Source organism: Ammospiza caudacuta, chromosome 17 (genome assembly GCF_027887145.1).
Source record: "Ammospiza caudacuta isolate bAmmCau1 chromosome 17, bAmmCau1.pri, whole genome shotgun sequence".
Classification (NCBI taxonomy): domain Eukaryota; kingdom Metazoa; phylum Chordata; class Aves; order Passeriformes; family Passerellidae; genus Ammospiza; species Ammospiza caudacuta.
Window position 1 is genome coordinate 12,865,964 of NC_080609.1, and position 12,125 is coordinate 12,878,088.

The following is a 12,125-nucleotide window of genomic DNA, read 5'->3' on the forward strand; positions in this document are numbered from 1 at the left end:
ACTTTAGGGACAGGAGGAGCTCCCTCCTGTTAAATAAGGAGTTAAAGCCATGTCCTCAGCCTTGGCAAGAGAGATGGAAGGGCATCATTACCTGAATTCAGCTCACTAACTCCAAGATTTCTCTTTCCTAGACCTGCTGTTCAAGACTTGGCATCCCAAATCACTTGGTTCATCTTTGTATGAACAAATAAAGCAGATCTTTGCGATATTTCGGGACACCACAACTAAAATAGGGAATTCCTCTGGTTAGGCTTCTTGGAAAGCCAGCAACTCTAAGACCATGTAGGCAGATTAACCATGACCTGAGCTGTAATCTGGTCTGAAACCAAAGCTGCTTGTGTGTTTGTTGGAGACCTAAGCATCCAAACACCAGCCCAAAGCTTTCATCTCCTTCTGATGACTGAAACCCAATTAAAGGAGAGCAGGGTGACAGGTTTCACACTAAACATGGCTCAGCAGAGATGCTCAGCAGCTCTTAGCTCTTCTTTATCAAAGCTGTCACTTCCCCTGTCTCCAGGAATGGGTTATAAAAAATAGAAATTTTGATTCACGTCTAATAGGTGTCAAGATAAAAATCAATGGTCTGGCTGGAATCTGGGTAATTTCAAACCAGGTTTCATGCATGTTTTCTACCATGAAGCTATTTGCAAAACAAAAATTGGAAAAATAGAGATAAAAAGAAAAAAAAATTAATAGAATGCTACAATGACAAATTGTTCAGCACATCAGAGAGAAAAGAAGGAAGAGATAACACTCTTCTTCAAGAAGGGTGGGTGGGCTTTGATTGAACCAACAGGATCAGGTTCTTGTTTGTTCCAGCATCTTTCAAACAGGAAACACCACAAAAGCTCGAAGCAACTCCCCTGCCCTTCCTCTGCACAGGAAAGCTGTTCCTAGGGTGACAACAAGCTGAACACCAAGTCCATTTCTCTGCTGCAGGTGCCCTTGTGTGAGATTTCACAGACCTATCCCAAGTGAAAAGCTGAACACCTTCTGTCACAGAGGACAGCACCAGGAAAAGGCAAACCACACAGAGAGGCACAGCAAAGGGAACACAGCTCCCATCCTCCTGACTCCACAGCTGTGGATGCTGCAAGTTCATCCCCTCAACAGCACTGAGGGTTCCTGGCTTGGAAACTCCTGCCTGCTGAGGTGGCCTCTGCTTTCACCACTGACACCAGCAGAGAGGAGACTTCAACACAAACAAAGCTCAAAATTTCCCATCCACTCCATGCTGTCCAGCCCTGTCTATACTCCCACTTTGTCATGAATGAATTTGGGAACAGACAACTTCAAGTGGTGGAGCTACTTCACATGGACCAATTTTTAAGGCTCCAAGAAGAGAAGTCCTACAGAGAGTCATCCAACAGGACAACTGAATCTGTGTGATCACACCTGAGCTCAAACCTCTCTGATGGCATGGCCAGAACACAGGTGTGGCAGTGCAGCTGCCACAGGTGCCTTGCCCAGGTGGAGGGCAGGGAAGCTCCATGCTGGGAGCACTCATGGACCACGCCAGGCTCTCCAGCTGCTCCAGACCTCCACACTCCTACCTGCAGAGTGAGCTTCTCCAGCTGCATTCCCAGAGATCTGTTCTCCTCTGCCAGCTTGCTGCGCTCAGCTTCCAGCTCCTCAATTTTCAACCTGCAGAAGAAGGGAAAATTAATTGACTTTGGGTGTCCCTGCACAGTCCCACCACAAATAATCTAGTAAAGCATGAAACCAAAAACGGTACCAGATTATTCCTGCATTCAGCACCACAAAACTTCACTACTGAGGTAGCAAAAACATATGGTTAGAAGTGACATGCTTATACGATGAAACTGTAATTTGTAAAAGTATATTAAAAATACACAATTTGAACATAAAGGAAGTTCAGCTTGGATACCTTCTGAACCACAGACTGAGTCTAGACCATCATGTTTAATAACCAACAGCAGCTAAAACCTCCATGTGGCATCAAATCTCTTTTTGATCTGATTTATACTTTTGGCCTTCACAATACTCCTTGGCAGTAAGTTCCACAATTTAATTATGTGCTGTATGAAAAATTAGTTCGGTTTGTTTTATACTTCACATGTGATTATTTCACTGAGTGCCCGTTAGTTCTGCTGTGAAAAGTTGTGAATAATTGTACCACACTTCTGTCTCCACACCACAGTACAGATCTCCTCTATTATTTCCTGGACAATCTCAGTTTAGTCTTCCTTCACACCAAGGATTTTCCATATTTTTATTTTTCTTTCTTGTTCCTTCAAGTTTTATATAGAGTTTTTGACATGAAATAAGCTGGAACTACAAAGAGCTACTCAGACATATTCAGTGATACAGTGAGGATTTCTGCTTTATTCTCAACTTTCTTTCCAACAGCTTCTAGTATTCTATTTGTATTTTTAACTATGGAGCACTTACCTGATATTTTCAGAAAGCTCTTCACAATAATGTCAGATCTCTTACTTGAATGACAACAGCTCATTTAGAGCTCTCTGTTGTGGGAGTAAAAGTAAAGGTGTTTTCTCTTATGTGCATGGGTTTGGCAATTATTGACATGCAACTTCATCTCCCATCTCAAGCAGCATCCTGAGATTTCTTCTGAAATTCTGAATGCTCTGATAAGCTGAAAAATATCATATTATCTCAAACTCTGCCACCTCACTACTCATAAACCCCTTTTCTGTGTTGGACAAGTTCCTAATTCCCAATCAAAACCATTCTAGGAACTAGTGGAAAAACCCTCAGCATTGTGAAAACATTTATTCTTTGATTTTCCATATTTTAACTTTGTATTACATAAGCAAATTAACGGAAGAAAAATGCATTAAGTTTTACAAAGTAAAAAATATCTTGCCTTATCTGTGGCTCAGGAAATCCTGGAGACAGGGCACAGGGAATCCAGGAGAGCCTCCTGGCAAGGTATCCAGATGTTCTGTGCTGTTCACATGGGCACCCACCACTGGTCACCCCCACAGAAAGTACACTGGGACAGCCAGACCTCCAGGGTTTATACATTCTTATCAATCCAACAAAGAATCTCCTTTTTTATTCCATCAAAGCTTCGTTATCACCTTTGGCTCAAAGCTTTTTGAAAGGTCAAATACACTAGATCAACCATACCAGCCTTAGACAAATGATTGGTGAATCCTCCAGAGAACTCTATCAAAGTTGTTAGCCAGGAGATATATGTATAAAAGATTGGATACAAAAGTTTAGCTTGCATTTAAGTACAGAGAACAAAATCCTGATGCTCCTTCAAGACTCTCCCCTTCCACTTATTAACTTCTTGGGATTAATTGTGCAACTAATACAGAACAACACTGATCTTTGGATTCAATTTTCGCAGGAGCCTTTTCTCAGAATATTCTTAAAAATTAATTAACTTGCTTAATACTTTTAAATTATCTAAATTAAGCTGAAAATCCTTGCACCATATAATAAAGTATGCAACCATCTGCCAACATCCCAAAATTATGCAACAGCAATTTCAGGTACGAGGAAGAAGTAATCTCTCCTATTAATTTGGCAACAGTTCCAAACTTTTCCACAGAAGCAGGTTGATCTACATCATGTTCAACACAGAAATGTCTCCTTTATAAATATGCAGTTTGGATTGCCTAAATTATTTGTAAGCCTGACCCCTGCTGGCAATTTTCAAATATTATAAAGTCTCATTTTTCCTGCTCTTGGAAGCCTCTAAAATGCCGAGGAACAGCTTTAGCGCTGTCCAGACCATTAAAAAATATCATCAATAACTTTCAAAAGAGACACCAAGCTAGTGGGGAAGGAGGATGCTGCAGCAGGAGACTGAAAAGGTCAGGAAAAATGGAAATTCAAAGTGGAATTAATGCTTTTAACGATGCATTTCTAAATGGATTGCAGACCAGGCCGTGAGGAGAGCAACACTCTTCTCTGAGGAACAACAGTGCAGCAGCTCCTGAAAGGTCAGAGCCAGACACAGGACTCTCATCAGTGCTTTCTCCATCCTTGACATGCTGAATTTTAATTGGGAACAAATTTCTCCCCATCCAGACTCACAAATACTCTGATGCTGCCTTTATCTGCCTGCAGAACTTGTCTCGGTGGGGAGGTTTAAGATCAGGCCTCTCAGTTGCCCTTTGAAAATCACTCACAGCAGCAGCCAGAAAACTCTTCCCAAGGACCTGAGACACAGCTGTAATGAGGGTAGATTCAAGCCATTACATTTTTGTGCTATTTCACCTGCAATTTTAGGATTCAATAATCTGTTTGTGCCCTTTGTGCCTCGCTGCTGAGCACATGGTGATTTAAAGCCCGGGGCACTCCCAGTCAGGCAGCAGATATCACGGAATCCTGAAATGCTGGTTTGTGGTGGAAGGGACAGTAAAAAACATTTAGTTCCCCACTCTGCCATGGCAGGGACACCTTCCCCTATCCCAGTTTGATCCAAGCTCCATCCAGCCTTGGACTTTTCCAGGGATGGGGCAGCCTCAGCCTCTCTGGGCAACTCTCTCCTCACTCTCACAGGGAAGAATTTCTTCCTTATTTCCCCTTTAGCCCTGGCCTGTGTCAGTTTGAAGCCATTTCTCTTTGTGCTACCACTGCATGCCATATCAAAAGTCCCTCTTCAACTCTCTTGTAGCCCCTTAGGGTCATCTTGGAGTATTCTCTTCTCCAGAACCACCTGCAACAGGCTGAGGAGCACTCCTGAGCTGGGGGCCACAGCATCTCCTCCCTGAGCATGGCCTTGGGCTCATCCCCCAGGTGTCTGCTCCTTCCCAGTGTCCCAGCTTTGGGGGCATCCTCCTTTCCTGGCACAATATAGGGCTGTAGGGCTTGTCCCATGCTCTGGGCATTGAACCAGGGGCACTCCCTGGCTCTCCTTCAGAGACAAAACCTGCTGCTTCCTCTGCACTAAGGAACAAGAACATTTCTGCAACTTTTGTGCCAAGAGGATTTTGGGACTGACTAGTGCTCTCACCATTCATCCCTCTCCTATCTTATTTTTAACACTGTTAAGTGTCCTGGATCTCCAGTGGGAAAACATTCAGAGCCATTAGCAAACAGTTTGTGCTATTCCAGCTTTGCTTCCCAGCCCCCTGGGAAACCCTTCCCAACGGCAAAGAGAGAGAAGCAAGGGAAATCCTATCTATATATAAACACAGCAAAGCATTTGCAGCTGGTGGTTAAAATATGGAAGTAAAATATTGAAAAATATTTACTGGTTTGGCACTTGGATTTTTTTTCATTTATGGATTTTTTTTCATGAAGTTCACATACAGGGATGGTTGTGCACTGCTTTGGGATGTGCCAGCAGACACAAAGGCAGCCTTGGTGCACACTCCTTGTGCCTTTTGCCTCCAGGAATACCTGCACAAGAGAGGTGATGCTATTTTATCACCAGTTTGCAATCCTCCACTTTTTACATACTGGAGTTACCTGCAGGTAGGGATAACAACCCAAGACAAATCCGTGTGAGCACCATGAAAAGCAGGGTTCAGAAAGACCTGGGTACAGCACAATCATCTACCAGCTCAATTTTTGGCCCAGAATGGTTAAAAGGGACCTTAAAGATCATTCAGTTCCAGCCTCCCCACCATGGGCAGGGACACTTTCCACTAAACCAGATTCCTCGAAGCCCCATCCAACCTGGCCTTAAAAGCTGGTGTATATTCTAAAACCAGCCCTGTGCCACAAGGAAGGAAGAACATCAATTATTTTCTGAAATACCAACACCATTGTCAAGTTTCATAATACAGGAAGAAACTATTTGAATTAATTTCTGAGGAATTCATTCACTTCTCCATACAGGGGTTTGAAAACATGAAAATATTTAATCTCTGGCAACAATCTCTTCACCTGTCTCAAAGATTTTCCTGTATCAGACAGCTCAACCAAGAGCTGAAGGCTCCACACGCATAAGGTAAATTGATGCCACCTCCACAACCTTTCACAAGATCAAATTTAGTTCAAGAATACAGATTCGTTGGCATTTGCTCAGCCTCATGGATTTTCCCTCTTTTAAAAACTGAGCTTTATATTGCTTTTACTGCATGTTTCATTATCTCAAATCAGAAGGGAGAAGGAGGAAAAAAAAACCCACCTACAGCCTCAGGTCTCCTAAAATGACACTTGTGAGAATCAGGAGACATCCCACTGTGTGTCTTCAGTCTGTCTGAAAACCTGAGATCGTGAGACAAGGCTGCTCCTAGCTCAGAGAGGAAAAACGGGGGCAATCTGTTGGATTTTCAACGGCAGCCAGGCACTCCAAAAAGTCTCTCTGAATCCAGAGCTTTTCAGAGGAATTAACCAGTGGAAACTCCCCCCACCATCACCCTTTTATCCCGGTATTATTGGTTTTTAATGTTCTCAGCTGTGTTATGTGGCTGCCTGTGGAGATCACCAATGAGGACATGTCTCACAGAGGCCCCATCTGCCAAGGGGACAAGGCCATGTGGAAAAGCCACTGCAGAACAGGAAAATACTGAATGGAGCACAAAACGTATGTGTTGGGAAGATGCTATTAAGGGATCCAGATGGCATTGAGATGGTGTTAGGAGCAGAGCAGACAGAATTTCAGCAAGTGTGACTAATGGGCATTGGCAAGGACATGAATTTCTTTTGAATTACTGTAACTCTACCCAGTCACTAAATCCACAGAAAACATTTAGGATTTATTGGGGTTGCAGCTTGACAGGAGAAATAAAAAGTTCAGATTTGTTCCAGATGAAAAGGTCCTTCAGCTGTTGCCACTTAAGTCTTCAGTGAAGTCCTTTTTAAATATATTCCTTTTATTTATAGATTCTGAAATACCAGCTTCTGCTCAGTTATCACCTTCCCTCTAAAAGGTGCTAATGCCCAAATGCTGTACCCTACAGAGCAGGAACTCAATGGGTTGACCACTGTTTCTTTTCATAGGATCTGCAGAATATAAACAAATATTATTTCAGAGGGAGCAGCAAAAAGTGTGAGAAATGACAGCATTAGCACTGCTTTTATTGTCTCTCCAGAAACGATGGTGCTGGGAGAGAGTTTCACATTTAAAGTTATAAAAGGTCTGACGAAATAGCACTTTGTTCTCAAGAGAAGGAGGAAAAACTGATAAAGTCTTTCAAGTTTCTGGCTTGAAAATTTACTTTCCATACTAAAGAAAAATGAGACAAAAGGTATTTTTCTTAAAAGCTCTCGTTCACTCACAGGAGGTAAATACAGATTCAAAGGATTAATATGGATTTTTTTTCCTCTCCTTTATGTCTCCCCTGCTTTTGTTTTCAGAAATGAGCTCCTAGCCACAGGGCCTATATGGAAATGCCTGGAGGCTCTACAGTCCATTCCTGTTCTGCACGTTCTCTTGCTGGCTGCTATTTTTCACATTCCTTCATGACAGCAGTTAACAGGGGAGGCTGGGCTCAGCCCAGAGCAGCTGACAGGCCATCCTGTAGGTTACAGGATTTCAAAGACTACAACAAGCTACAGAGATGGAAATAACTCCCTCATAAACTGTGGCATTTCTTTCCTCACTTTCCAGTTTGGAAGTTTGTGCTCTTCCCCTTGTTTTCTCCCAGAATTAGTTTCTGGCAGTGCTGTAGAAGGAAGGAGTGACAGTGGAGTTTGTGTTGTTCTCCTTAGCAGCTACAGAAAATTGAGTGAACTGATGCTGTTGAGGGTCACGGGAGGAGGATGAGCACAGCAGACCTAATCCCTTCCCATTCTGATCCCTGCTCTCCTCCAAACCCTTTCTGTTCTTTAATCACACCCACCCAGTTCACTGCTGCTGTATGGAGAGGACACATCCAGCTGAGCCACAAGGAGTGTTCTGATGTGAATCACAGCACATTCTTCCTGAGCTCCAAAGGGCTGGGAGAATACAGTGATTTATTCTGTGTTCCTTTGAGAAGGAGCCTCTTCTGTGAAGAAAGAACTTGGCCCAGTTTCTTGAACAATGCTCAGAAAATGCAAAATAAAGTCCAACCATATTCATTGACTGCTTAAGTCTAGAAACATAAGAAAAAAAATCTTTATGGAGTCAATTCTGAGATTTCTCTCCACTCAGATGTGGAGTGCCTGAGAGTGCATAGAGATGTCTGAAGCAGTAATAGAAGCCAAGAGTAAGGAGAAAGGAGCAGGGATTGGCTTGCAGTGCTCCAGCAAAGAAGGATTCAGGAGAAAGAAAATGCTTTGCACCAAGGCATTTACTGTTAGAGCTGAGCAGTGAAAAGGGTGATCAAAATCAAACAAATCCAAGCTTTGTGGAACAGCTCTGTAACTAAATAACCAGCATCAGGGCCTGGGACAAGTATTTAAATCAGCCATGAGACCAAAATGGTTCAGTAAAAAATGACAGGAAAAGCCAGTCTGGAATTAGAACGTGGAACTGTGGCTGCTATGCACCCACAGCTTCAGGAGCAAGAGAGATGAAAAACCAAAATATCAATGTGAAACAACTGCAGAAGCTTGGCCTCTGCTGAAACAGCCCTCAGAGTATGGCCCATCACTGGAAAACAGCTCTGCACCAACAACCACCCCACTGGAAACTGGCCTGGGTTTGGGACATTGCCTGAGAGGTTTGACACCATTTCATGAAAGGAGGAGAGAGTGAGATTAGTAATCAAAGAAATTCCTTAAAAACAAAAAGGGAGAACCAGGAGCTTTAGGGCTGCTGTTGAGCTGAATCAAACACCACAATCCCATAACAAGCAGGTTTTTGTGAGCTCCACTTATCCCTGCCCAGGAAATAGATTTTCATTCAGGGCAGAGCCAGACATCTCCATCCCCATTCCACAAGCCTGTCCCACCATGGTGTGGTCTGGACTCTGTGGCAGTGGCAGTCCAGCTGCTCCCCCCTGCGCACACTGCCCCTGAAGCTGCTCAGGTAACAGTCAGTAAATGCTCTTCAGGGAAGCTAAACACCAAATAATGACTCTTGGAGGGGAAAATAACGAGCCTGAACATCTCCCAGATGAAAGGGTGCTGCAGCAACACCAACCAGAGAGAGAGAGACTGGGCAGGCACTGTAGAAAAACTCTGCAAACCTGCAGGTCCCAGAAGACAGCAGACAGGCTGCTGGCTTTACTGATACACAGGCACATTATTAATCAGGAGTGACAGGTTTAATGTTGCCAAAGAGGTGCTGAATACTCCTGCAGCAGTGTAAACCTCAGGTTTCAGAGGGTCCAGTGTGTCCAAGCACAGGAAAAGCCTGAATGAGCTAAAAAAAACCCCACAAAAGGCAAAAGTTGATGAAGACAGGTTTATCTCCCTGAAAAAGGGAAGTCATAGCATTCTCTCCTTTAGCAGAACTCAAACATATGATAGAATAAAAAAAGGAGATGTATGCCTTGGGCCTCCAGAACTATTACAGCACCTTGAGGGAACTACAGGAGCAAGTCCCCAATATTAGGTGTACAACCCTAAAATGTATTGGAATAGCTTAGCTGAACATGTGTTATTTTCAAGCACCTCCCTCCTGCTATGGAACTGGGCTTTCAAAGCCATAAAACAAGCTCCAGAGGCAAAGCACAAGAGCAAAGCCATAACATACAGGCCAGTAATTTCTGCTTTCTGCAAATTCTGCTTGCTGCAAAACCTTGCTTTCAGTCCTATGAGGCAGTCACACTTTATTGTGATGGAGCTGAAAATATAAAAGAATTAAGAAGTGAAAGTCCAGCCAAAGTCTTACATCAGCTGAGAATAAAATACTCAGGAGGAGTACTTGTGAGGACCTGATTTGCCCAACTTGAATAAAAGGAACTTCATTAAACATTCAGAAACAGATGAACTTTTTTGTGCTCGGTATTTATTGTGTCACCTGCTTTGCAATGGAAGCTATAAAAGCTTTAATAAATACATGGAAAGGTTGTTTAGCTTCACTGTAGCTTTTGTACGTGCTCATGTATCCTCTGCTGAAATGGTGTTTTGTAACTTCTCTTTCACTGAATCACAACAGGTACCCCTCTGCCATCTCCAGCAATGCACAAGGGGAAACATCCCTCTTTTATCTCCAGTGCTACACAGGCATCAGCAGCACAAAAGCTGGATTCTAAACCTCTTCACACACATGCCAACAGATCCTGTATTTACAGTCAAGATTTGGTCAAAATAACAAATAAACAGCAACGCTATTTCCACAGGAAATCAGTCAAGAGGGGGAACAGTGATGCAGGAGCCAGACTTATGAATTAACTGACAGCAAAAGACCCCAAACATCAGAAGAAAAGAGCCTGAAGCCTCCCAAAAGATAGCAAAGCTTATAAAGTATCTAAATGCAGGACAGATCATGAGCTGAGTGTTTCTGCTAATGCTTCATGGGGTTCTCACGTCCATAAAAACTGGTGAGAAAGTAAAACTTGTGCTCAGAAAAAGAACATCCTACTTCAGGAACACAAGGAAAATATGTCCTGATCATCATCCCATTGCCTGAACTTTATGCTTTAGTGCATGAATTTTATGTGTATAGACTGCCTATAGACACAGGCAGTCTACACACATAAAATTCATGCACTATGGCATGGTGAGCTCCTGTACCTGCTGCTCCACCAGGTGATGACAAAAACCATAGCAGGCAGTGGAACTACCCCAGGCATTTCCCTTCTCATTAGTTCCACCAAAAAGAGAGGAATCAGCTCAGCCTTTCCCTTGCCTTGCCTACCTGAGCGTGTCCACCTCCTCCTTGGTGATGACAGTGCTCTGCTCAGCCGTGCACTGCTGAGACTTCAGGACCTTCATCTCCACCTCCAGCTGCAGGAGACAAAAGGCATTAGTTCCTGCAGCACTGCTAAGGGCACACAAACAGCAAAGAGAGCAGGAAATCAGCAGGTTCTGCACAGGTCAGACTTCTCGTGATACAGATGTGAAGCACAACTTCTCTTGTGTTGGATGTCAAAACCTCACAGAACTCCCCTTCCCTTTGCAATTCCTTTTGTCTTTCCTGACATTTTCTCCACAACAGATGAGACACAGAAAATGGAATGTTACTAGCAAAGCTTCTGCTTCTCTTTCAGGTATTTCCCCTATTTTCCCCCATGGATAATGGGATGCAGAAGCCTCTGTGTGGCATTAGGAGCTCACTGGGACCTGAGGTTCAGCATTGGTAGTTCAACTTCATTTAATTCCCCCTCAGAAGAAATGAACCACAGCATTACACTGTCTTGTCCACAACAACTCTGAGACACATACATTGAATCCAAAAGACTGGGGAATATTTCCAGCACTTTCCAATATACACTTCTAGCTCTAGCTGCTCAGGTAGCTCTGGCTGAACAAACAAACAATTAAGAATATTTTCTGCCTCTGGCTTTGTTTGGGTAGGAATTCACAAGAAAGTATTTCAAAACTCTACAGACATGAGAACTTACCCAGATTCTACAATTCCCAGACTCTCTGACTTGTAGCAGTCTGGATCCTTAATTCAGAGTTCATGACAACACACAGATTGATAAACTCCATATGTTACCTCTTTCTAAACCTCTCAGAAAATGATTTATTATGAAGTGTAAGCAGAGACAAACTACCTAGAGGATACTCAAACTTCTGCTCCAACACCTACTCCCAGCTTAGACCTTCTTCACACACTCATCCTTGAGATTCTGGACTTCTTTTTGTCATCTGTCTTTTCACCACCTGTCGACTAATTCCCCTAATAAATCTGTTGACGGAAATTATATTTTTTCACCCAGGAGGAAAAAAATAAGCAATCCAGCTTTAATTATAAATGCAAAACTTATGACCACAGAGAGTTCAGCGCTCAGCATCAGGGAAATAATCCATTAATACACCATTCCCTGCAACAGCATAGATTAGACTTGTAGAGCAAAATCCCATTGCAAGGGCAAACTTCTGCAAGCTTTTTGCAGAAACTCTCCAATTTTACAAGAAAAAGCAGCATCTTGTCATGGGCAGTCATACTGCTTAGACAGAACTGAAGTTCTGACATGCTGCCTTCTCTGCCCTTCCATACTTAACAGAAAAGACAGGCAGAGCATGGCAGTGCTGTTGGCAGGAAAAGGGCAGATAATAGATGGTTGGATTATGCTCCCACCCCCTTCTGACACCAAAGGAACAGAGCAGAAGAAAGCACCAAAAAATGGTTTAAGCTAATTCCCCCTGACACCCCAAAAAGCCCTGCATTCTCCCCCTGCCTGTCAAGAAACATC

General features: G+C 43.2%; 1 protein-coding gene across 6 annotated transcripts in view; it reads right to left on the reverse strand.

Annotated features, from left to right (window-relative positions):
- Positions 1 to 12,125, reverse strand: part of MAD1L1 (mitotic arrest deficient 1 like 1) — a 346,806-nt gene that overhangs the window by 151,460 nt on the left and 183,221 nt on the right. For all 6 annotated transcript variants that reach the window (XM_058815936.1, XM_058815934.1, XM_058815935.1 and 3 more), the window contains 2 exons: positions 10,622 to 10,710; positions 1,554 to 1,644 (listed from right to left, as the gene is read on the reverse strand). In XM_058815936.1, the coding sequence (XP_058671919.1) occupies positions 1,554 to 1,644; positions 10,622 to 10,710 (180 nt within the window). The remainder of the gene's footprint in view (positions 1 to 1,553; positions 1,645 to 10,621; positions 10,711 to 12,125) is intronic.